The 26724-nt window shown below is 40.8% G+C and overlaps 1 protein-coding gene across 1 annotated transcript in view; it reads left to right on the top strand.

Moving 5' to 3' along the window:
• The first annotated feature begins 3867 nt into the window (after positions 1–3867).
• The window catches only part of LOC110966156 (E3 ubiquitin-protein ligase UHRF2), a 36038-nt gene continuing 13181 nt past the window's right edge, over positions 3868–26724 (top strand). Inside the window, exons 1-6 of the mRNA XM_022215426.2 lie at positions 3868–4257; positions 13249–13647; positions 15685–16013; positions 25485–25703; positions 25885–25994; positions 26113–26299. Coding sequence (XP_022071118.1) covers positions 4105–4257; positions 13249–13647; positions 15685–16013; positions 25485–25703; positions 25885–25994; positions 26113–26299 — 1397 coding nt within the window. The 5' untranslated portion in view covers positions 3868–4104. The remainder of the gene's footprint in view (positions 4258–13248; positions 13648–15684; positions 16014–25484; positions 25704–25884; positions 25995–26112; positions 26300–26724) is intronic.

Raw genomic sequence — 26724 nt, 5'->3', positions numbered from 1 at the left:
GCCTGTTAGGGTTACTTTTCAGGCACATAAGGAATCCATTTTGGCTCTATATGAAGAGATTTGGAAAGAGAGAACAGCACTATTAAATAAGTTCTAACTGGAAGCCGATGTAAAAAAATTCAGAAATCTGAGCATTTGCTTTGTTCATTCTGAATGTACTGTAGTTATTCATTTGTCTATGTGGGAGGACAATTAGGCTAATCCCATATTACATTTACCCCAAACTGGATTATAGCCAGAAAAAGTGGGCTATTGCCCTGGTGCCCAAAGGCCTCAGGTTCAGCGTGTGAAATGCTGTACAGGACAAAGGGAGCAACAGAAGGTTAATAGGGACCCAATCCAGCATTCTGCCCCTTGGCTACAGGTTAAGCAGACCCAGCAGTAGAAGAAGTATGTAAAGCTTTCTTTAAGCCATAAGCAGAGGTGTTATATGGTAGTGATTTGTGGGAGAATTCACAAAGAGGGAAGTTGTTTGACACCTATTCTGACCCCTCTCCCTATAAAACATTGGGTTGCTGACACAAGTCCAGTGGAAAAACACATTTTAAACATTTTTTAGCGTATAGAGCCACCAAACTTTTTAAGCACTTTCTATTAAATCTGAATGGCAATTTCTCTACAAGCAGTTTTTATATTCTGGTAACCACTGAAATTGCATTGAAATTCCTCATTCATTTAGATAGAGGCCTGCCCTGCATTCCAAATCACACACTGTTTCTTTCCACTTTCAGTTAGTGCTACAGCTGCCCTTACAAAAGTACATACTGTTACAAGCAGTATGCATACAACTGGGACATACTATTTCATCATAATATTGCGCCTTGAGCTTGGACCATCTTGTTTAAATATTCGTCACAGCCTGCTGTGTGAAATCATCTGTTTATGCGCTCTTAGCGGCTCAAGCTTGTTCGTGAGACACCAGGACATAAGCGACGAATGGTCAGAAAAGCATGTTGCAAGATGTGAGTTAATGCAGTAGAACATCCTGTTATCTTTTAATGCATTTGACACATGATGTATTGGAACATGAATCTTTTTCTGGCATCGTGTGTATTGGAATGCAGCCCTGGTCTATCTATATTTTTCCATTTTCAAAATCCCCTTCACTCTGGGAAACAACTATACACCAGACTAGGAACCCAGCACATTGAAAACATCAAGTTTTACCAAACATTTCAGGCTGCAGTAAAGCAGCGCCTGCTAGTTTTTTTTTTCTTTGCACTGAATTAGCCCTTTGAATGACAGTGCTTGCCTCCCTACATGCCAATGCTCACCCAAACTTATTCCCCTGACATTATTTTGAGGGCTCACAGTAAGTTCTACCCAACAAGATTGTGATTGGTTTAAAGAAATACAAAAAAGCCAGAGCATTTTTTTTTTTTATCATATAGCAAAATGATAGTAAAGTGCACCCATGTGAGATCAACAAAAACAGGGAGGGTGTCACCAAGATGGCTGCCAAGTGGGGAGACTTGCCTATAAGGACTTTGGCATAAATCGCAATAAAACAAGACATGCAATCGAAATGTTAACTACAAAGAAGTATTATCAGTAATTAAATGTGGTTGACGTATACAAAATGATGCACTCTTAGGCAGCAGAATGGAGCAGAACATAGATAAGATAAGATAAGATAAGATAAGATAAGATAAGATAAGATAAGATAAGATAAGATAAGATAAGATAAGATAAGATAAGATAAGGTCCCAGAATGTCCCTCTTAAAGACAGGATAAAGTCCAAAGGCACTCTTACTTAAACATTTTATGACTGTTGCATTGAAAACGTCCCTCCTTTGTTTTCGAGTAACATTATGGGAGCGTTTGGTGGAACAACATTCTAGAATTGCAACAACATCAGAAAAACATCTTCAGAATATTGTGGGAAAAATGCTCTACCACTGAGGCCTCTGAGGTCTTGGGCTTGAAAACATTTTTGAAGTTGGTTTGAGAACATTCTTCTTTTGTTGTCATGTAGCATAATCTGACAACGCTGTTCCGAGGCTGTTGCTTTAAACTGTCGCTCCATGTACCTTACTTACCCAACCTGCACCATCTGACTTCTATCTGTTTCAGAAACTGGTATCCTACTTGGATGGTTGTTACGATTTTCAGATAGATGATGAGGCCATGCTTGCTGTTGAGGAGTAGAAGAGGGAGCATCGGTGGACCAAGTGCATTGAAGCTAAAGGAGACTATGCTGAAAACAAACAGATGGATCGTCTTTCTCCTGTGATGTGTTTATGGTGAGAACTATTTGAAGTATCTACGTAACATCTTCTGAATATCCTTTGAATGTTGCAATCAAATCAAATAATCAATTTATAGGCCATTACCATATAAATCAGAAAAGGTTGGCAAATTCCATCTCAACATCACTTTGCTGGTTGATATACACATTAGGAAGTGGTAGCAAAAGGACGTCAATACTCAAAAGACAAATCGACATAACATTAAAGATGAAAGTGATAACCGGGTCAATATATAGTTTAGGGACTTAAGATAAGATATATATATATATATATATATATATATATATATATATCCATTCTCTATACACCGCTTTATCCTCACTAGGGTTGCAGAGGGTGCTGGAGCCTATCCCAGCTGACTCGGGCGAAGACAGGGGACACCCTGGACAGGTCGCCAGTCTGTCACAGGGCTACATATACAGACACACAATCACACTCACATTCACACCTACGGGCAATTTAGGATAGTCAATTAACCTCAGCATATTTTTGGACTGTGGGAGGAAGCCGGAGTACCCGGAGAAAACCCACGCATGCACAGGGAGAACAAGCAAACTCCATGCAGAAAGATCCCAGGCCCAGGCCGGGATTTGAACCGAGATCTTCTTGCTGCAAGGCGAATGTGCTCACCACAATATATATATATATATATATATATATATATATATATGTTTTTGTTAAAGTAAAAAATATATATACATACATAATAACTAATTGTATCTGTGTCCGAGAAATTGCTTTCAACTAAGTTACCCATTACAAAAACACCTCTCAAGAAGTGTGTTAATTCGAGATCACATGACCTGCTCCACATGATGTCATTTCCTCCTGAAGAAAAAACTGGCAAGACTCCACGGCTTTCTTAGTTATTTAATATAAAATAGTATGTGAGTCAAGTGTGGAATATCTTTATGAATAACTTTCAATTTCAATTTGACTCAATTGTATATATAATATTTAGAAGAATCCTTCTGTAAAACTACCATGTGGTGTTTGGTTATAGGCAGCCATGTTGATTTTAGGCCTGAAAACGGCAAAAATCTCAGCTATGATACCTGCCAACTAAAGTCCTGCGATTATATATTAACCAAAGCAATGACTCAACCAATAGTTGCCAGCCAAGAAAGGTAAACCTACACACATTACCTACTCAGATTTTTCTCATTATCTTGAAACATTCAAGATAAAGTCAGGCAGTTCTTGAACACCAGCCCTCTAGTTTCTGGCAAGGACAAGACATGTGGGGCAAAATGGGGATATATTCTGTATTTTTTTAATCCTTTGTTGCAGACTTCTTTTTTGTCTTATTTAGACTTGAATATGAAAAGAGAAACATCCTGAAAACATTTTGGGGGTGCATGTTTCATTTGAAACCATTATTATAAGGTGATGTGAGCCAATGTGCATGGAAGAACCTTCTCGTGTCAAAGTTCTTGCAGCATTGACGCCTACAACAGAATAACAATGTAAGGAATGCAAGTGTAAAACAAACACGGGTGATAAAAGTTGTAAGTGGACACAGACTGAGACCCACGCGTGTATCCCCCCTCTTGGTCTGAATGGAGCTGCTGCGCCTTTAACTGCGCGCGGAGCTCGCTCAACGTTGCTTCGCGAGATTTGCTTGGCGCCGCGACCTCATGTGAGACACCTCCTGCGCGAGCCAGTCCGACGTTACCTCTGCAGAGGAAAAAACGCAATGGAGCCCTGAAAAAAAAAAACGAACCGTTTTTCCTCTCTCTCGTTTGACCCCCCGAGGGGAGAAGAAGAAAAACAACAACAAACTGCCCCCCCTGCGTCCACGCGCTGCTTTATCCGCTAATTTAAACTCGAAGGCGTTAACAGGGCGGCGCGACGATGTGGATCCAGGTTCGTACTATAGACGGGAAGAAGACGCGAACCGTTGAGGATCTTTCTAGATTGACCAAAATTGAGTCTTTGCGCGTGAAAATACAAGACATCTTCAATGTGAGCCCGCAGCAGCAGCGCCTCTTCTACCGAGGGAAGCAGGTAAAAACACAGTTTTATTGTGTCATGCAACAGTCAGTTTTTTTTGGACGGAGGGGTGAAGGTAGCTGGAGTGAGTGAGTGAGTGGTCCTCCTCTCTGGAGCCGTTTCGGACCCGGACTAGCTTCCTGTTTTGATAGGAATTCACCAATAGTTCTTGCGCAAGAAGCCCGGGGAACGCGGTGTGCCATGCAATTTGGGGAAAACGTGCACGCGTGTTCGTTTATTTCACGTTATTATTCACATGGTTCGGCGCTGAGGAGAGCAACAAATGTCCTGCCGCCGTAGACATGTTTGTTTACATTGCCGCCAGAGAGAGAGAGAGAGAGAGAGAGAGAGAGAGAGAGAGAGAGAGAGTGAGAGAGAGAGAGAAAAGAGAACATCGCCCTCTGTTTTCCACATGGAGACAAAAGTAGTGCAGTGCAAACAAACAGCCCGCATCGCTCGCTCGCAAATAACGGCGGCTCGATGCAAAGCAAGTGGCGCTAAATACTCATTTATGTTGTGATTGTGTTAATGTTGATTTCAAGGGGGATGCTCGCAGCTACACGTGCCCTGACATCTCAAAAAAAAAAAAAAGCCAGTGTAGTTGTGTTTACACCCACCACCTTCCTCAATGCCTGACAGCTGCAAACACACCATACTGTGCAACATTCAGATGGATGAGTGGAATGTTTCTTGGGTGTGTTTTGCATTAAAAAAAACATAACTGTATCCAAACACTCAGCACCATGTGATTCTGATTTGTCAGTATGTAGTAATAGTTCAGATCTAACCACCGTAGTAATCTAATAGTGATATCAGCCATCAATATGACATGTTATCTGTGTTTCAGGTCACATTTAATAACACAGAAGGCAGAAAGATGGTCAGAGCTCTTTAAGATCTTTGCAGATTACATGCAAACTATAATACAGTGTTATTTCTGGTTACTACACCCTATATCTGCTGGAATACATCAACAGTGCAGCCTGTAAAGCATTCAAGAGTTTACATCTGAGCTAGAAAGAGCTTTATTTTTAATGCACTGTGGCATATTTCTTAAGATCATTTTGATTTACAGTTGCTATGTCTAAAAGAATGATAGTTTTTAAAATGTTAAAAGACAAATATCATCATTTTATATTCTTTGCAAAGATGTTCAGACAAAGACTTCAGCCTTTTAGCAAATTGTTTCAAATGCTATTGCAAAAAAGCATATATTATGCAAAATATGTAATAATTTTACTGTGCAGGATTGATTTTGATCAACCTATTACACCATTACAGATTGTATAACTGCAGTACTCCCAATATTAATACCGATAATTCTTACAACACAGTCCTGCAGAGCTCACGATGTGTTTCTGAAGATAATTTTGATTTATAGTTGTTATTCGTCTAAACGAATAGCAAATGCCATCATTTTATATTTGTTGCAAAAATGCAAATAGAAAACATTACTTGAACCTTTAAACAAATTGTTCTAAATGCTATTGCAAAATAACATGTAAGGATTTAGTCCACACAGTCCACCTCGGTTTGACGTTGCCTCTGATTAGAATAGTGAGACTATCACACTGTTCTAAATCGTAGAAATGCAGCACTCCCGATTTTTATTCCATTCAGCATCCTACAACTTGGCCCTAATTTGTTAAATCTAAAACCTCCAGCATTCAAGGGAAAATATGCTCAGACCACAGTGTCACTTATTGAAACCACTGCAATAACCACATTAATTGTTGAGGACTAATTTGAGATTAAGTCAATACCTCTCTGGTGTTTAGGTTACAAAGAGGCACGTATATATAGACATCGGCTTGGGCCTGCAATTCCCCACACATATCTCACAGTGAACAGATGCTAGTGCACGATTTCTGTCTTCTACGTAGCGATTGGAAAAGTTTTTTGTCACTAATTCCAGCTGTTATGGAAGACAAGGATGAAAACTGTAATCTGCTCCCCTGAGATGAGCATGTGTGTGTTGTTACCCGATGGTCGCATGCAGCCTCAAAGCCCGTGATTCACTTTGTGAACGCAGACAGACATATTTTATGATCTACCACACACTAACACACTGCAGCTGTTAATGGAGTACAAGCAAACGGTATTTGGGGAATTTATATCCATGAATCCCTGCGATATGCGAGTTGAGTCTGTATCATTCTGTAATTATTTTTGTTCAAACATGCGAAGAGGCAGTATAGAAAGAGAATCAAAACATAAAAGACTGACCCACGCTACCCAAATGTGTATAAAGTGTGAAAGATTACTGATTGGCTGAAACTATCTGTAAGAAGCAGAAGACGCCTGCTGTTGGCGGGACGCTGGTGTCATGATTTATTCAGAATTTTAACATAACATTACAAAGCTGATATTAACACAGTATGACTCAAGCAGGGAGATAAACCCACAGGAAGCCAGCAGCATGCATGATGTGTTGATCTCACTTTGTTTACATTCAGTCACACTTTCCGAATCACTCATATGTGTTGGACTGGATTACAGGCCAAGAAATGTATAAACGAGTTTTCTGCGTTTTTGAATTGTCGGATCTACTTCCTCTTGTGTAATTAAATCATAATGAACAGGCATTCGATTCTGAGTCATACTTGCCACAATGGGTTTTCTCTGTTTGCTGCTTTTGTAATTCTGCGTGACAGGGAGAAAGAAAATGCTTCAGAAACGGTCTGGAGTGGTCATAGAAAGATTTGAATGCCTACAGTGCTCTGTCAGAATAACACTGGTTTGGTTGGGAAACCAAATACTGATGAGCCATTATGATGAAGAGTGATGGGAGATGTTGTTAGAATACTTGTTTTGCACCAGTGCACTAGCAAGTAATTTAATTCCACTGTTCTGTGCACTTATTCTTAAATTAGCTGCATCCTTGTGCAACTTAAAAGCACCAGTCTGACGAAGCCCAAAGCAAGACTACTACTCTTAAATTTGAGAGTTTAATCAGTAATATTAGATGTGGTGTGGTTAAGTTACATTTGCTCTTCTAACAAGTAATCAGCTGTGAGATCTGAGCTGTTATGGACGGCCGTAGCTGGATCTGCAGAGGCTAGGCCTGTGCCGTAAATCCTGTGCTTCCTTTGGTTCCCTGGAAAATAAGTTCGGAGCGTTGATTAGGGGATTTCCATGTGTTAAGTAATGCATGGAATGAGCCAGTGACACGCAGCGTACACTAGCTAGTGCCCTTACATGCACAGTGGTGCCTGCGCTCTGTTCGGATTTAGACTTGTAGCAGAGCAACTCTAATTCTCTTTTCAAAATGGCGTCTTGTTTTTCCCTCCAGCTCACTGCTCACGCTGCCTCACCAGTTCAAAGTCATGCTTGCCCTTCAGTCGGAAGGGTCTTAAGCCAGAAGCCACTCAACTTTGTGCCTCGGTGTTTTGTCTTGTTGTGTCTTTTCTTTTTTTTCTTCTTTTTCAGTTTGCCCGAGCACTCCTTGTTGAGTCTCTGTTTCACTTTGAACGTTTCTTGTCACTCACATTCGCAAGCAGCCTCACACACACCTTCCACTGGCCATGCGGCCTTTCTGCTCAGCGCCCACACTCACTTTTGCAGCAGGCTTCACGTTTACTAATGTCAAAGAGGTTTGGCTTCATTAATAAGCGGCTTAGAGTCCGGCTTGCGTTGCTTCTGTGTGATTTGAAGATAAGGCTGTAGTTCACATGTGGACTTTTTTTTGTTGTTTTTTTTCTTTTTACTGAGACGGCAACATGCTTCGTGTTTTAATAGTTGGGTCTCTCCTCCACTGGTAGCTGCTGCCTATTGTTGGGCTGTAGTTATTGGCTTGCCCCCTTTCCCACAGACGGTTGCTGTGACCTAGATATCGTTACAATTTGATTATACATGGATTGAGGTTGTGGCTCCTCGATTGATGGGTTTTTCTTTGGGCATTGCTAAGCTGTAGAATTTCATAGAGAATTTAAAAGCGAGCGGAGTTGGCAGCAGCCATGCATGCACACAGTCACACCCTTCGTCGACAGATAGCCCGGACAAAGAGCAAAGACAAAGAAAGGCACTAAATCTAGACGAACTGTAGGCTTGCTAACACTCTCGCATGCTTTCACAGTTTTGCCACTTCTCATACGTGTAATTTTATCTCACTGAGTGATCAAATGTCGTACCTGTTAAATCCGTTATTACACCTGCTTTGTGAATGCTCGGGTTTCTGCTACAATTTTTGTAGCTCGTATTACCAAAGGCTGTTATACCTGCTAATGCTTTCTTGGGTCAATATCACAAATTAAAAGCCCCACTTGTGGTCTAAATGTCGTTATATAACCAAATGTGACACAATGATTGCAACCTGCTACAACCTCCAAATAGAAAGAGAGGTTAGTTAATACACCATGAGGCTAAATGCACTTTCATTAAATCTATGTTCTTTGACTCGCTCGTTTTATTTTCAGGTTTATATAGGCAGCACATTTAATGATACATAAGACAGCTACAGGCGCAACTTATTGTACAAACACTCAAAAAGAGGCAATAAAGCAACACAAGCATGGATCATGATCCATAAAACTATGTTCTGATGTTTACTGATAACATTAAGAGATCGTTTTTAGTAGTATTTAAAAACACAGACGGGAAAGCATTTTTAATTTCCTATAAGTTGAGAAATAAACAAGCAAAAACATTTTCATACATGTGCCAAACTCAGACACTTGTGCTCATTTGAATGTAGCCAAAAGGACTGGGACTTGAAAGAAAATAATTTAGTAATTGAATTTTTCTGTGGCCACGTTTACATAACTGCAATCCTATTGATATACAGTAAGTGTCACTTATATGTGTTAATTCGTCTTCCTTACTCCCTTTTTGTGTGTTTTGAGAAACATTGCTTCGTTTGATTTCAAGAAATTTAGCCCAAACTTGGTGGAAAATTATTTAATTCCTCACGACTACACATTTGGACGACACTGTAAAAAAATTAAAATGTTCCTTTTTTGTGTCGTAGTTAAAAATCTACTGCAGCAGCTGACACCAAATTATGAAAAGAGCTGCACCTTTCCAGGTACTGTGCGCTGGATATTTTCCTAAAGGTTAAACACGTGTGAGCAGAATGAAGAATACAGGACCAAAGATGGAGACTTGTAGATGGCAGGAACGCAGACACACCCCATGTCATTGTTTTTGGTAATATGACCTATTTTGCTCAACTCCAGGCTAGCACGGACTGTAGGCGGAGACGAGAAGAAATGGTGTAGGAGTAAGGGGGTTTGGGCGGCCTGCCTGAGCAAAAGAGGATAATTTCTTCACTGCTATGAAATCTCCCCAACACCGATAGTGTGCGTACAGCTGCAGTTTCACACCTTTCAACATCGTGCTAAAATTTAATGGGGCGCCTTGATTTGTTGCTTTGTTAATTTGATTTCATCTTTACTTAGAGCCTCATTGTTTTGCAGGCACGGATGTTAAGCAGGTTGCTTAGTTACTTTAATGTCAGAAGGATTTCTTCATCAAGAGCCTTTAAAGCCTTACAATAAGATACTTGGCATGTTGGCACAATAATGAAGGATAATGCAAAGCCAAATATCTCTCCACCTTCTGCCTTTTGATAGGTATTATCGGCTGTAGACTTAAAAACAGTATAAACACATTTGTTCCCTGAGAGGAGATCTGATACAGAAAAAGCAGCTTGGTTTAATGTCTCTGCAGAGCGGTCTCAGTCGAGATGTTCAGTATGTTGTCAGAGCAGCCACAGGTCTTTGTCTTGTCTTTGTTTGATGTTCCTTCTGACAATATACTTTCTGTTTTCTTTGGAGCCTGCTATGATAAGACATTTGTCTTTGAAAGACTTCCTGTTGAAATTCAAATAAGAAATTAGCCTTGTGGATAGGTGTTAATTTTATTCCACTCAAAAATGTGATACACTCTCAGGCGAGCGCACACACACACTTGCACAATGTTGCCGTGCCGAGGATTTTTGACTCTTATTTGTTCGAGCCTTTTGAGAAATCGTCAAGTCAAGTATCGTCGGTTTGTCTACAGCTTTGTTGTGATGTGTGCTTTGGACTGAAGTCTCCCTCTGGATCAATGCACGACATTTCACTGAGTCACATAATGAAGATACCAGAAGCAGCGTGTTTTTAAATTATGCTGCATTATTTATTGTGGGGGAGAAAATGTCATGTCCCTAGTCAACATGACAGTATTCTGTCAAAGAGACTTTGTCCTACATGAATATATGAAGCTTTATGTGAACGTTTGCCCGTATAGTTGGTGGTTCTTTGTTTTGAGGATTATTCAGCTGAGTATGACTGAAGTCAGGGCTGTAGCACCTCGTTCTGAGAGGCTACACACACTGATGGTAATGAAACCACTGTGGAAAGCGGTACGAATAGCTTAGATATCATTCATGCGTTTGGTGCAGTGCAATTCTGCCGTATGTTGTTTTGGTCCTCTGTCTGTCTGTCTGTCTGCTCCGTCTATCTAACCTGGTTCTGCCAGCTATCTTATTGTCTGTTTAGCATGCTTTCTGTTCGTCTGTTTGTTTACGTTTCTGTTTTCTTAATGCAGCTCAAGTAGCAAACAGCAGCCATACAGTGGAAGATAAAGAAAAAATTTACCGAGACTAAATTGAAGACCTAGCATAGGCAGGGAAACAGACAAAGAAATGCCGAGACTGTCTACCACAGAAAGACAGACAGGTGAGTGTAACAACCACTGTATGGCCGTGTTTGCACCACTGCTCCTCTGATCTAAATTTCATGAGACTATTAAAAACAGGGAGGGATGGGGAAATTGTGCTTGCTCCCTCTACTGCTCTCCCGCTACACTTCCAACCGCTCGCCTCCTCATTGTCAAATAACGAAGAAGAGAGAAGGGGAGCGTGAGCAAGAGTGTCGGCCATGCTCGTCTCTCCAGCACAATGGGCTTGCGGGGTTGAGGGCTGAAATGAATAGCTGATGTCTGTAATGAGTTGGCGTGTCCGCCATGAGCTCCACTCCTAAGGCAGTAGCTGTGCTATACACGTAACGGTAGATCGGCTGTGGTAGAAGAGTTAATGTGGGTTTCTAATGGGGCCTCATTGTTTTTTAAAGAGCTGTTTTTTTTCTTCTGCGTGAAACCATTTTCTGATGCCCATACGCCGCGTTGCCTGAAAGGGTCACGCTGATGATGGTGATGGTAGCGATGGTGGTGGTGGGTTGATGTCGACAGCGATTGTATATATGATTCAGAGTCATGGTGGTGGGTGGGTGGGGGGGTGCTCTCTTTTGGTTGTCATAGCAACCCAGTCATTTCTTTCCCCCAGCTACATCTCCTATCACTTTAATTCATGCATTCGTATCTTTTATTTATTTTTTCTTGTAGAAAACCACCGTGGATACTCGCGAGCGGAGCTGCATTTCGGCATTCGTTTCTGTTGAACTGTATGTGTAAATGGATACAAACGGGGCATCATCAGTAGTGCCGAGTGGCAGCTCACCCGTCCTAGGCGCTAATTGTAACAAATGTTTTGCGTCACTCAGAATACGCCGAATCCGATGAGCAGTTAACGCTGATGTACAGTTAAAAGCATTTGAACACCAACTGTACATCGGCTATTTAAAGAACAGAGCACAGATGTTGTTGCCGTGGATTCCTCAGCAACATCCTTAAACACCGCTGGCGTGATTCAGAGGCATGTGGATTTATTGAAGTGCTGTGTGTGTATTTTAATGTGCAGTAACAGTATGTTTTCTCTCGCTGTGCTCAACGTTGCCTTCTTTCTAATGTGTTTGTTGTTTGTCCTTGACAAGCAGCCTTGTGTATTTGTTTGAGGGCATTCACTCTGTGGTGCAGCGGTGTTGATTTCATATCACACCGCTGTCTATTAGGAAAGAAATTTAGGGTAAAATTAAATAAAGGATAAAGGGTTATTATAGACATGTGTGCAATTGAATGCCAAGTAAAATAAGATACAGTTACTGCAGCCACAGCTGTCTAACATGAAATTTGGCATTTGATTTTAATATTTCTATCAAAAAAGTTATGATCAAATATATTTGAAAAAAATATTTCAATTTGAATTCCTTTGGGATTAAAAAACAACAGATTTTGCCACTTTTTTGTGACAGTTTCCAAACTTGATTGATAAAAGAAATAATAAGTCACTATGAGTTGCAGCAATATACAATGGTAACAATAATAGTAGTAGTAATAATAATAAAATAATTATAGCAAAAATATTGACACTATTTCGATAGCACTTGACAAACAAGGGTTACAATTTGCTTTGCTGAAATTGACATACAGTTAAAACAAGAGACAAAAGAGAGTGTTTTGGTCAACCAAAGTCTGTATGGTTTGTTCATTTTCAAGAGCCAATAATTACAAATTCTGCTGGAGCTGTTCAGTCATTAAAATAGGTTTGAAGCAACTTGGTGGCCTCACCAAATGTAACAGATGTGGGAGTTATATTTCTGGAGATACTGAAATTAAAAATGAAATCCCAAGTATGTTTTTTTTGTAATTAAAACCTCAAAATTCTCAGATCTGAAAATCATTTGAAGTTCCCAACATTCAAACAAAATGTTTCACAGAACTTAGTTCTGGGCCTCAACAACAAATAAATAACCTCTGCAAACAACATTTGAGACTGATTTCTGTCTGAATTGACATGGACTGACCCAAAACACAAAGATACAAATTTAAGTCTTTATTATTACATGCAATAAATAAATAAACAAAATCAAACAAGGGGAAGACAACATTACACAAAACCAAATCTCTAAAATATCTCATAAGTGATTTATAAAAGGTCATTAATTCTGCAAGCTTTGCCTTATTTGATGGCAAAAGCGCCTTTAGATTCTATTAAAGAGCTAAGGCTCTGAGGTAGGTAAAATGGGCTCAACATTTGTGCTATGCAGCTTGGGGCTTTAAAAGTGACCAGTAAAATTTTAAAATCACTTGTATAACAAAGAGGTAGCCAGTAGAAAGAAGCCAGGTTTTATGTACAACTGTTGCTTTCTACATCTGTGCCTGTTCAGTGACTTTATAATTTGTGTTTAGATGGAAGATGGCCAGACACTGTTCGACTACAACGTGGGTCTCAATGACATCGTTCAGCTGATGATTCGCTCTCAGACCGATGCTCCAGACAGCCCCGCCGCCAAGGACTCCTCCTCAGGTGTAGCCTGTGCTTCAGCCCCTCCGCCTGACTCCAGGCCTGAAAGCCACAACGTCCCAACTCCTGCCTCCCCTGCTGCTATGGAAACCTCCACCAATATAGACAATGACAAGAGCAGCATCACTACCAGCACTGTTAACGAAACCAAGCCAGACACCAGCGCCACCAGTAACTCAGCCAGTACCAAAAATGGGTTCAAGTCCTCCAGTCCAGCACAGGACACCCAGCCGCCCACATCCAGCAAAAACACACTAACCGACCCAGGAATTGGTGTGTACAAGGTGAGGATTGAAGTGTAAATATTTTGGAACTGTTTGTAAGAATTTGCTTCAAACTGCCTGCTCTGAGTCTTCGTTAAATTATAGAGCATTTAGTGCCCTGCAAGCCAACTCTGCCACAGATTCATGGGCTTATTTGTTGGGATGTCAAATTAAATTACAGACCAAATGTATCTAAGCTGCTGAAAACTACAAATTGTCTTGGAAATATGAAGAGAAAATGCCAGAAATGACTCCACTTTGCCTTACGATTTCTGCAGCCTTCAGCGTTAAACTAGCGTTTAACCGACTAGTAAAATACTAAACGTTTAACAAATGAGTAAGCGGTTAAACGATTAAACAACTAGTCGCGCACATCCCTACTAAAGACACGGAGAAAAAGGTGACTACACACTAGAGATATTTGAAGTCCTTCCTACACTTTTTCCTGTGTGCTCTGTGTAAACACGGCCTGCAGTTCAGTCCAGTTCAACTGAAAAGTCCCTGAATTTTTGTCACATGATTGTTGCTTGCAGTTGAGTCACTAATACGTTCATTATGGCGCCAAGGGCACAACCTTTTTTTATTTTGTGCAGAATCTTCTTAGTACAGTGTAATTTTCAAACGACACACAAAGAATAAAGCTTCGATTTGGTTAATGTTCTCGGCAAGCCGCTCGTTTTAAGTTCAAGGACTGATGGAAAGTTTGAAAATACAACAATGCTTTCTTTTTACAGTTTCTAGCTGTGATAAATGTATAACTCTGATGAGTTTTTAACTGAAAACAAGCCTTTCAAACTAGCCAGCGGGTCATGGAGTTCAGTGGCTTAAATAATAAATTTAAAATAGTGCCACAAAAAACAAGTACATGTATGATTGTTTTTAATTTTCCTGATATATGTGATGGTTATTTTTCTCAGAAGTCTTTCATTCCTTTCATGTTGTCTTGTGATGTAGCACCTCTGCTTAGATTCACTCTTCCAGCTAAGATAACCAGACTCTGCTTGTATTTATGTCCGGATGTGTTGGTGCCAAATTTATCCTTTAGCTCTCACAATTTGAGTGTTCTGTCTGTAGGTCCGATACCCTGAATGTTTTTAATTTGCAGGGGGTGATAACAAGTACGCACAAGCATGTGAGTGCTCTTTCCAGGAAGGCACATGTGAAACCACACATAAGAAACGCATCTAGAAAATCGTATCACTAACCAGTACACAGATTTTAAATAGACTACAGTCAAAGCCGATACTTGGTGAGTCTGCTGAGCTGTACTGCACTTTACAGGCTGACCGACCCACACGTCTGTGAATTGTATGTGTGGGACGGGACTCTTTTTGTTGCTTAAAATCCAATACAGCATGCAGGAAGATCAATAATCAAGTAGATGACTTGGAAACTGTGCAATTTCACTGGATATGAAGGTCACATGCTTTTGTAGGCTTCAAGCATTCCACCACAGACTCAGTATTCACAAAGAAGTGCTAGTGACATGAATGGAATTAATTTCAAAAATGCCTCTTAAACATTTGTGCCTTGAAGCATTTGTAGATTAAGATCGCCAAACATTTAAAGTTAAAGGAATGTTACTCAGAGAATTAATGAAAGGGAAGCTGGTAGTTTCTTTTGCATGTCTCAACCCGTTTACTACAAATTGCCTGTAACTCATAATCTACGGCTTCTCCTCGATCATGATGTTTACAATAGTTCACGTGCATCTACGAAATCAATTTGCAGGGACTTGAAACCGAAAACCTCTTATCAGTGTGCACCATCTTTGACTGCTAGTTCATGGTCTAAGCAGCTTTACTCTGCAGAAATCCCACAACTCTAACAAAAGAGAAGGCACCACAATTTTGACTGAGAGGTTTTCTGTTTGCCTCTGAAAGTAGATTTGTCTACAGCATTGACAACTGTCGGCTGTCTCCAAGAATGTACGTGATTGCATTTATTTTAAATATATGATTTGTAGTAAATGGGGTTAAATGTACAAAGATGCTGGCCTGTGTCTGTTGTACAGGGATCAAGAGACGAGGTGTTATTTTTGTCTTTTTGTCTCCTCAGATTAACGAGCTGGTGGACTGCAGAGACGTCAGCATCGGTGCCTGGTTTGAGGCCTGCATCGAAAATGTAACACGCGCTCCCAAAGGACAGATAACGCCCACCAAGGGCAAAGTGGGCCGCCCCCCAAAAAGGACTAATGGAAAGCTGGAGGCCGAGCAGGGACAGGCCCACGGCCAGGGTCAAACCACAGACAGTAACAGGAATAATGTTGTGTTAAACTCAGAGAGTAATGGAGCCTCCACCTCTCAGACAGACTCTACAGCAACAGCAACAGCGCCCGACAGCAAGGAGAGAGAAGAGGACGTAATTTACCACATTAAATACGAGGAGTAAGTAATGGCTCTTTATGCTGAGCCGCGACTTAACTGATTTCGGTTGCAGCGATAGCAAACACATCATGCCCGATTTTAGGAAAAGTGCGCGGTTCCATTTCAGCAGATATCTGCACAGTGTCGGGGCTGCAGCATTTTTGGTCTGGTGCAGAAAAGTCATTGCAGATGATAAAATGCTGGTGAGGTTTGGAATTTGCAGGGCTGTGCCACAAATAAGACACTGTGAACGTGTGGCTCGTTCACAGCAGAAACTATGGTTTTGTCTTCTTGTTACGTCTGTGTATTCGTTCGCGCTGCTGTTGTGTCCACCAAACATAAATGCATAGTGTGGACGTGTCTGTGCGGTACTTAAGCCTGCGAGTATCAGTGTCAGTGGTTTGGCTCATTGGGAAATGCAGCCTGCTTTCTCCGAGCAGCTCAGAGGATGGAGAAAGAGGGTTTGTGTAGTTGATGCTACAATTTGGACTCTATCTCTTGCGTTCCCCCCCTTTTTTTTTCCAGCAAATTCATTCAGAAGCCGATGTTTCCATGGTAACTCACGAGTTCTCAGGAGCATTACTTCTTTGCTTGCCTCCTTCAGCTTTGTCTGTAATTGCTGTGAACATGCCACCGGTGAGACGTAGCCTCCTCGCTGTGTCTATCATGGCGCGTTTCTGTCAAGGGATGTTATGCTGGAGAAATGGCATCAAGGTTTGTTGTGCAGTCTGCGTGTTTTCTTTTATGCAGACTACGTTCCCATTTGACGTTCCTGAATCTACCAAATCCCTGGTATTCTGCTTTGATTTATTGTTCTATAATTTGCCACGGGACAGCAGTGCTCCTGCAGGGATAATCCAATAATCTACACCCTCTTTTCTGTTACAATATCTAAAATACATTTATCGGTTTGTTTGTTTGTTCAGATAAAGGTTTTGTTTTCCCTCATTTGCTTTATTCCACCTGGGATACCGAGTCGAGGGAGACAGGAGAGGGAGAAAAAGGGGAGAAGCGAATGACAACAAAGATCCCACGCTAGCTTTAAACCTGGAACGTCACAGTAATATGTGATTTGCGTCCTTACCAACGGAGCCAAGAATACACTCCCGGTCGGTGTGCTTCCACAGTTCCACACGCAAACGATCTAAATTGGCAGCGTTCGGCTTCAGTGGCAGCTTGTCTAATATACTCTTTTGCCTCCTTCTGAATGCGTAGTGTACCTCTCTGTCCTGAGCGCCATTCCAGGTTTCTTCCATCATTTTGTTTGCCAGAGAAAAGTGGAGGGTGGGTTAGATTGCACTGCCTTCCCACACACACACACACACACACACACACACACACACACACACACACACACACACACACACACACACACACACACACACACACACACACACACACTGACGCGCACACACGCACACATGCACACATGTACACGTTCTCCCCCCTCAAACACCTGCCTGCATAGTCTGAGAAAGACAACCAGCCCTACGAAATGAACCGCCATGTTTTTGCATGAACGTTCGCGGCAGCATTTCCACAGAAAATAATGAGCCACAAAATCAAAGAGCGATGTGTTGGGAGAATCTCCTCTCGGCTGCTGCGAGGAACTGAGGTGGCATGTGTCTGTGAGCAAATTGTGTGCGTTGGTCTCTCTCAGTTAAATCTTGGCTGCACCATGCATATGCTTAAGGTTCTCCTTGGAGAGTGTAATAAATACAGACAAAATGGCCAAATATAGGTCATGTTTATGCAGAGTTTTGTATATGCAATTGAAGATTGACATCTTGGTTTTTAATGGTGCCTCGTAATTTTCTAATTTCAGTTTCATTTTGTCATTTTAAGCCATGGCTGATTGAACACAGCAGCTTGTCTGAATTTAAAAACCGCATTTCCTGTGGCATGGTTTGACCAAAATGAAATGGTTTCTCTTTTCAGATCATTTTTGGGGGCATTTGGTATTAAACAGACAGTGCAGAGAGACAGGAAACGCGGGGGTAGAGAACAGGATAATGAGATACAGTAGAGTAGGTTGCGTAGTTTCAGGCAACATGGCTTTTAAATATATTAAACATTATAATTTTTCCCAATTACTCAGCCTCTAGACAACAGGATGTTTCCAGACAAATCTCAGGCAACATTTCAGAATGTTAGCAGGTTATTAGTAACATTTTCACCATCCTGCTCTGAGATCTCAGCCCCATGAAAGACAATATTACATGTCAGGGTGCACAGATGTAAGTAGTGAAACTAATAAGGGCTTAGTCTGACGCATGAGATGGAAACTTTAAGCCAGGCATTTCCTTTGCACATTTCGTGTGACTTTTTCCTGCCCTTTCACTATCTGCATGTTGGCGTTCTAAAAATCCCCTTTCACGTTTGGAAACCACACGAACGCTACAATACAAGTGGCAAAATTTGTTGAGATCATTCAAAGAGGCAGCCTAGCTTGTTTTATTGACAGTACTCGCATCCCATAGAACCTTTCCACCAAAAGAATTCACTATCTTGCAGGGGCACTGTTGCTAAATCCTGGGCTTAACACCACCCAGGATGACTGTAGTTGTTTTAAAGAAATACAAACAAGCCAGAGCTTTGGTTCCTCCATTACAGATTGCTAATGAGGTGCAACCAGGTTATTGTTCGGCGCTGACTTTAAAGACAGGTCTGGCTATGGTGACCAATAATGGCTGAAGTGCATTTCGCTGCTTCAATTTCAGGGTCGCTGTGGCACTTGAATGTAACAGATCCGTATTAAATGCTATAATACCTGCACTTATCCCCCTATGACAAGTCAAATTTCTGCTGTGTTGCTGTCGTGGGTTCTGCAACTCGTGAGAAATCCGACTCGTTTTTCATCATGCCTGTTGTTTAAATGTTTAAAAGTGCTCTTTAGGGACAACTCTGCTAAAACAGAGGCTTAAGCACTCCTTAAATAGTCTCTGTCTTCTAATTAACACGGATCCACGTATGCAGTGGAACAGATCTTACCGCTATCTGAAGCAGTAGCGGTTGGCCCGCTATTATCTGAGCTTGTCGGCTACCTGATTACCGCTCAGAGAGTTTTATCTGCTTCTAATTTAGTAAGTGATGAAGAAAAGAGGACGGAATAAAGTTTTTTAGCTGAGTTTCTCACTCGCCCACTCTCTCTCTACTTTTCAGCACAGAGCAGGCATTGTTTCATGTTTTTTTTTGTTGATATAACCAGAATACTACGTGGCTGTTACCTTATTACGGTTGTATTGGTATAAGCATACGTTTGGGCAGATGTGCAGTTTGCTAAATTTTACTGTTTACTGTGACCGTAATCTTTGACAGGATGATTTATAGGTTGTTTTCACAGTTTTTACTTTACAGGAGGAACAGTACAAGCATAAATAATGCTAAAGCTTGCTACAATTTGCTGCTTCACCTGCAGTATATTGCTGTCATTAGGGCTGTCACGATCAGGAAACTTTCGCTAAATATTTATTGTCATACAAGATTGTTGATTCAGTCATCTCTTTCTGCAACTAAATCAGTGACATTAATGTCGATAGATGCTCACTAAAACGCTGCCAGTCAAGAATTAGAATGAAGCCTCTTGAGATAAACAGTGGATGCCATGAAACAGCTGGAAAAGAAGGGGATACGAATGGTTTAAAACAAAGTGGAAATAGTGATTGAAAAAATACTTTTTGTTAGTTTCTTTCATCTGCTTTCATAAAGACAAAAGAAATAATTCTGTAGATTATGCAAAAGCTTTATGGTTATTTAAAGCAATTGCAATCAACAGAAATTGCTATTTTGCAATAATTGTAACATACTTATGTATTCTGCATACCGGGTTTCTGTCACACTTTTGTAGTTTAGTGGGACACTGAAATAGAACAGAAGTTAAATGTCTGCTTGTTGTTTTACTGCCTTAATACGCAAATAAGAGGAGGTTTTTCTGCAATAGCATCTATTTATCCGTTTTCATGAAGCTTCAGAAATAATATTTTAAAAATTTATACTTGAAGAATATCAGTTAAGCATGTGTTAAGTTGTTTTGATTAAGTTAAGTGCTCGGAATTGCAATTATAAAACAATTAATTGGCACATTAGACAGTATTTCACAGCGCTTCAAGTCTTATTTACTGTAACCTAAAGTATTCTGTTTTATTTTGTGCTACTTGTACACTGCCCAGCCTTCTGTTTTACTCAGTCTAACTATGTGTTTTGTCAGCTTAGTCAGTAGTTCACAGTATTCACCATTTTGTATTTTCTGTGTTTGGCAGTATTCTGTTTTTATGGCAAAAGTTACATCGTCTCCCTCCAGCATCTTTAAAATTGTCCAGAAATGGTTTTAGGGACGTGCAGGTCAAATGAGAGCATTGGCGTTCCTGCCACACACCGCACAGTTGGAAGGCACTTCATAGAGAGTAGCCTCCACCCATTAACCATAGGCAGTTGTGTGGAGTACTGATGTCTCGGCTGAATCGCTGCCAGCATGTTTGGCAGCTGTTGTCGGTGCCAAAATGGTCCAGCACAATACAGAGCAGTTTACTGTTCTGCTGGTCATTGTGTATCTCAGGTCTGAACAGGAATGTTTTATGAGTTATTAGCAGGCATTTTGCTTGCAGTTGTGGACCAGCCAAATGTGAGTGGGAGTCGTGGTTTTTGAATTAGTTTGTAATCGCACAGTGTTGGTCAGTAAATGGCTGCAGGACCTCGTGATCTCTGAGGTTCAGCGTGAACCGTGTGTGGACGTCTGTAGGCAGCTCAAAATTTGTAGTTTGTACTGTGAGTGTGCTGACTGGGCATGCACCAGAAATGTAAATAACGTGTACTGTATGTCGTATATTCCTTATTACATACACAAAATACAAACAAACTCTTCTGCTTCTTGCCCTGTGGTCAGTATTATGTTTTCTGGAGTCTTGATTGTAGTAGGTTTCGAAATCTGCTGCTGCCTTCCTTCAGCCTGGAATTCGATCACGGTTTAGGTCTGTCTTCAAATGCATAATAGTAAAATATAAGTTTAAAGTATAATAGTCAGGTTTTTATTATGCAATCCCAAATAAACCACATTTTGTGAGATGCAGGGGAAAATAGCCCAGACAAAAATAGCAAGGGCTTCCAAATGCATGTATCACATTTCAGGTCTAGTAGCCTCCGTTTAATTCATCTGAGACGGTGCACAGTCATGTTTCCCCATTAAGTTAATTGTAGTGCATCCATTATGCGACTCTGCTGCCTTCTACAAGTGTATGAAAGAACTGATTCATATTCTACTGTGGCAGTCATTAGTGTTGGTTCCTAATGTCCACATTGACCAAATTATATAAATGTGTTAGTTTTATTTACTCTGATTGAGCTTTGTGCATTATTGCAGTTTACAATACTGTTATTATTTTTTTGTTTCCTACGTAAGTTGATGTTCATGGGTCTGAACAGAGACTAAGAGCTTGTGTGGTCTTAAGCTCGGGTACTTCTGCTTCACTTGTGTTGCTCCCTGTTCTCCTTCTGTTCATGCTGAGCGCCATTGTGCTCCAAAGTTGATATTCCTCTCCTGTGTGTGTCTCTGTGTGTACACATGTTCACGTTGGCGTGTGTCTGTGTGTTTTTGTGTTGTATTCACCCCCCGCTCTTCCCAAAACCACAGTAATCCCTTGGGCCTAAAAAAGGAAATCCCTGCACTGTGCCCCGGCCTTCTCTTCCTGGGAGTATGCTAGTTGTGCTACAATTTCTAATAGTGTCTTTTTGCAGGTTTTCTTCAGTCACTTATGCACCACTGTCTTCTCGGTACAAAAGCAAACTAAGAAATTAAGTATAACAAATAGTTCCTATTCTGCACCCATATAATCTTAATATGTTGAGGATTGTAATCATTTCTAACTCTAGCTGCGGTTGATTCTGTGTCTGTGCAGACTGTCTGAAAAAGTTTAGGCCCAGCTTTGCCAAATAACTCACACATACACTGCTCGCTCATGCACACAATTCCCTACTCCCCTGCTTGACCTCCCACTGTGTGAGCAGACCTGAGTGTGCGGGCTGTTGTGCAGTGAAACTTCAGTGCTAACACATTGTTCAGCTGCGGCACGATCCCAGCTATTGGCAGCCGAGCAAGTTGTCAATTTCTTTCTGAGTCAGGCCTGATCCTTACAGCTTAATGATGATTGGCAGGCAGGAAACCTGTGCAATTAACCTCCCTACATCCACTCCGAGTTTGCTAGACGAGAAGCCATCTCACACTTGTTCACATCGTCTTTTGGCAAAGTAGGAACATTTTAAACCGTACAAAATGTACTAGTGATTTTCCCTACGAGCTGAAAACCTTTACACATTCAAGAAAACATGTCAGACTTATAGCTCATGCATTCAATGATTGGTTTGACATTGGTTCGCTTTCTTTTTCAAGCATTAAATGAGAAGATTTAAACGACTCTCATGTCTGTAAATGTGAAGCTACAGCATGGAGCTAGTTAGTTTTGGGAGGTTTGTCCAAATGTGACAAAATTCACCTACGAATACCTCCAAAAGTCAGTTGCTTAATCAATTAAAAAGCTAATGACGTCCCCCACTCAGGTTGGAGTCAGACACTTAGATTTCTGTGGTGATGTTTTTTGAAAAGACATTAGAAAAGAGACCAAACTGGAGCAAAGATTAAATGCTGCATTAGCACTGCCTTCTTTAATCTGAATACAGATATACCTCAGTTTTCCCCAACAAAGCAGTTCAGTCAGGGTTAAATCCTTACATAATACTAGATCCTGTGTTTCTATCATATAATAAACTGAATATAATCCATCAGCTAAGTTTGAGTGTCAAAACAGATGTTAAATTTCAAAAACAGTGAATCTGTGTGGATGTTTTATTTAGTCTAATCCTGCTGTTACTACGTATTTGCTTGTCTTGGCTGCTGGTCGTCTTTAGTCACCTCACCTTTACTCACCCTCCTGCTGCTGACTGCAGCAGAAGGTGCAGCGATTCCCAGAAACTCTGCTCAGGATATGGATGACTCAAAGTTGATCAAACCACACTGGAGTTTTCATGTTTTCTTAAATGTCTGACTCGGTTAAATGAGCACAAAGAACATAACAAAGCGGCTGTGGAGAATCATTTTCTCTTCTGGTATTCTCCCTTCAGAGGACAGCTCCAGTGGGGGTCCTCTGAAAACTTGTAATTTAGCAAAAGAATGTCGAGAACGATGTAGACTGAATCCCGACTGCATGTCAGTCAAACAGGATCTTTTTAACAACAATGTGCAAGCATTAAGAAGTATGTTATTCCATTCTTGCAGTACAGTTTCTGTACTACGTTGATTTTCTGTGTCGATTAATGCTGTGGGAGGCAATAGTGGTGAAAATCCTTTATAATCCTTTGCTCAAAAACCCAGTCAGAAAGCTATTGTGGGCAAATGTCTCATGGAATGTGGAGACACTTCTCTGAAAAGCTGCAGACTGTGAGTGGGTTTTATTTTATAGACGAAAGTCATGTTTAATTGCTTTTTATCGATATCAGAAACTCTTGTAGACGATGAAGAAATTGTTGGTTAAAATAAATTAGTTTGTATCTGTGGAATTTGCCTCATAGTCATAATGTAAAACTAATCTAGTATTAAATTGTTTGGCTGGTCGAACATTGTAGCAAATCAAACTAAGAAGCAAACAACTTATTTTTGATGATGGGAGATGTCAGAGGACTGCATTCACATCAGAAAAAATGACTAACCCTCTTAACCCCATGGGGCATTTTTTTTTTTTTTTTTTTTTTTTTGCTTCTGTCACAGCACAACCCTGGCTAGAAGTAGGGAGAACTGAAAATTGTCTTCTGCGCAATGTGATGCCGTTATAATGCCATAAATCCCCCAAAAAGTAATTTATTTGATTATTTATTTTACAGAAATAAAAAAAACAAAACAGAATCAACATGTAAAACATTTTTCCAAGTGCCTGCAGGTGATACCAATATGGGTAGATATGTCAGCTCCACAGATGTATTTCACTACTTCCATTTTTTATTTGTTTTTATACGTATCCTTCTACAAAGCCTGCAGTTCAACCTAGTCCTCCAGAAAAGTGCCTGAATTTTTGTCATGTGATTCTTGGTCACAGCTGAGACACGTTTGGATTTTTAGCAGTGCCAAGAAACGCAGAATTTTTTTTACGTGTTTTTACAGAATCTGTTTGGTTCAAACTATTTACACATGTACAATAAATTAGCTTTGATTAAATATCACTATTTTATATTTAGTTAATTTTCCTGCCAGAAATGATCATCTCACATGATTAGTTCAAAAACCACTGGAAAATTAATAATAATAATTCTGTTTGTCTAACTTCTGACTCTGATAAATGGTGTAATTTTGGCATTTAAAGAAAAGGCCTTGAAAACCCACTGGAGGGTTTTGGGGTTCAGAGGATTAATTACATGTGTTCCTCTTAGCATCATTATTCCGTAACAAAGTGCCAGGTAAGGGTGAAGTCTGTGATTTTGGGGAATTATTGTTCATTTTTATCTCATTAGCATGTGTCAGATTACCGTCCCTCTCACTTCCATTCCCTTTCTCTCTGTTCTGTGCATGAGCAAAAACATGCACGAGCAAAAACATGGAATAATAGTCGGATCGATTGGATTTTTTTCAGTGCACAAGCAGACCAGACAGCTAGCAGATTGAGAGGAAATATTTGCTCAATTTTACAAAAAATGTGCTGGATTACACTCATTAAGGCCTTGTTTAGCAGCAGAATGCAATCATCTACTTGTATTACAATTTTCACTGTTTTTGTGTGGGCTTCTGCAGACTTGCATGCATCTCTTCAGAAAATTTGAAATTGCTCGTCAGTGCTGCAGTCTCTGACTAAAAGCACTGTGTCGTTAAATAGTTTCTATGGCTATCCAGTTGTTTTTACAGAATGCACTCTTCTAAGCTTCTCTTTGAACATAAAGACGCTCATTCAACAAAGAGACCGTAGAGCTCCGCTAGCTTCTACTTTCACTTAAACTGTTTCAACTAAAGATGCTATTTGTGTGACTGTTGTCTGGAGTGAATGAACCCTGCTATTGTGATTGTGTATACATAGCTGTGTTTTTGTTCTCAGGTCTCTCTCGCAAATGAGATCATGAGCTCAGCGAGACTTCCTTATTAAATGTATAAAAAGAAGGAAGAAAGTTCTGAATGGCTGCTTTTTGTTGAGGATCGCTCCGTTTTTGTTCTCCAAGGTTTACTGCAACCATTAGGGTGCAATCGATGCCAAGCGCTCTGTGGCAGCTCTGGCCTTCCTGTGGCCTTTTTTGCTCACTTTCGATTCCAGTTTGCATGCCAGTTGGGTAGGAGATGTAGCCGTAGTGTCAGTGCATACTCGGCGGATCTCATGGCGGGAGCACAGTTTAAGAATCGCCAAGTGTATTTAACTGTAGCCTTTCACAGTGCTGTAGATATGACACAGTTGTTAAAACTAGTTTATGACAGCAGCGGTAAAGATTTCCTCCCCTTAAATGGTCTTTTCTCTCTCCTTACACTACCAGCTACCCAGAGAACGGCGTGGTGGAGATACGACCGGTGCATGTGCGGCCACGTGCCAGGACTCTGCTGCGGTGGGACCAGCTCCAGGTCGGCATGCAAGTAATGGTGAACTACAACATGGAGACGCCAGATGAGAGGGGGTTCTGGTTCGACGCCGAGGTTCTGACCCTCAATCAAACCTCCCGAACCAACAAGGAGCTCCGAGTCAACATCCTCCTGGGGTGAGGATCTTCCTTCCTAGGTGGGAGGGTGATGCATTGGGCGTTAAAGGATGACTTTAGTTTTATTTTCTTCTTCAGAATATCTCTTTGGCCAATTTTTTTTGTTTGTTTTTCCTCCTTGCTCTTTTCTCGCACTTTCATCTCTCCTCCTTTTCTCGTATGTCTCTCGCCCTCCCCTCAGGGGTCCTGGAGATGTAATTGGAGATTGCAAAGTTCAGTTTCTGGATGAAATCTACCAGGTGGAGAAACCAGGAGCTCGTGCGCTGTCGGCCGCAGATGGACAGTTTAAACGTATGAACCACACTCTCAAAACATTCGCCCAATGCTAGTTTTGAAGACAAACCGATGCGCATGATATCTTTCTCTTCATATGTGAGCATGAATGTCTCTTTCTTGTTTTTGACTCCAGGGAAGAGTGGGCCGGAGTGTAAGCACTGCAAAGCCGACCCTGACGCAGAGTGTCGATTCTGCTCCTGCTGTGTGTGCGGTGGGAAGCAGGATGCTCACATGCAGCTGCTGTGTGATGAGTGCAACATGGCGTTCCACATCTACTGCCTCAACCCACCGCTGGCCACCATCCCAGACGATGAGGACTGGTAAGAGAGAGGAAGTGTAGCTCTACAATTAGCCACAAGATTTTGCACTTTACGGTTATTTTGAAAGTTTAATGTGCGGTAATTAAATTAATTAAAATAACATTATGCTCTAACAGGTGCGAGTTTATTCAGTGTGGAAACTTTTACTGAATCTCTGCCAAATAGAATTGAGCATGTAAAAAATAAGTTTCTTGTTGTTGATACTGAGAGGAAAATTGCCACCCTCAGTTTGTGTTTTGGGCATCATGTGTTGCTTTGCTTCATTATCATATGCTCTGATTCTTGGAAAAATTCTGAAAACTCTTTTTAGGGTTGTTAATGAATAACAGTTCAGAGCTTAATTTACATTAATAATTTGGCAGACGGGGGATTTAGCGATCAACGGGCACCATGACAAAGTCTTCTGTGATGGTTCATGGATATCA

Source organism: Acanthochromis polyacanthus, chromosome 18 (assembly GCF_021347895.1).
Source record: "Acanthochromis polyacanthus isolate Apoly-LR-REF ecotype Palm Island chromosome 18, KAUST_Apoly_ChrSc, whole genome shotgun sequence".
Lineage (NCBI taxonomy): Eukaryota > Metazoa > Chordata > Actinopteri > Pomacentridae > Acanthochromis > Acanthochromis polyacanthus.
Note: the sequence above shows the minus strand (reverse complement) of the source record. Positions and strands in the feature narration are given on the sequence as shown.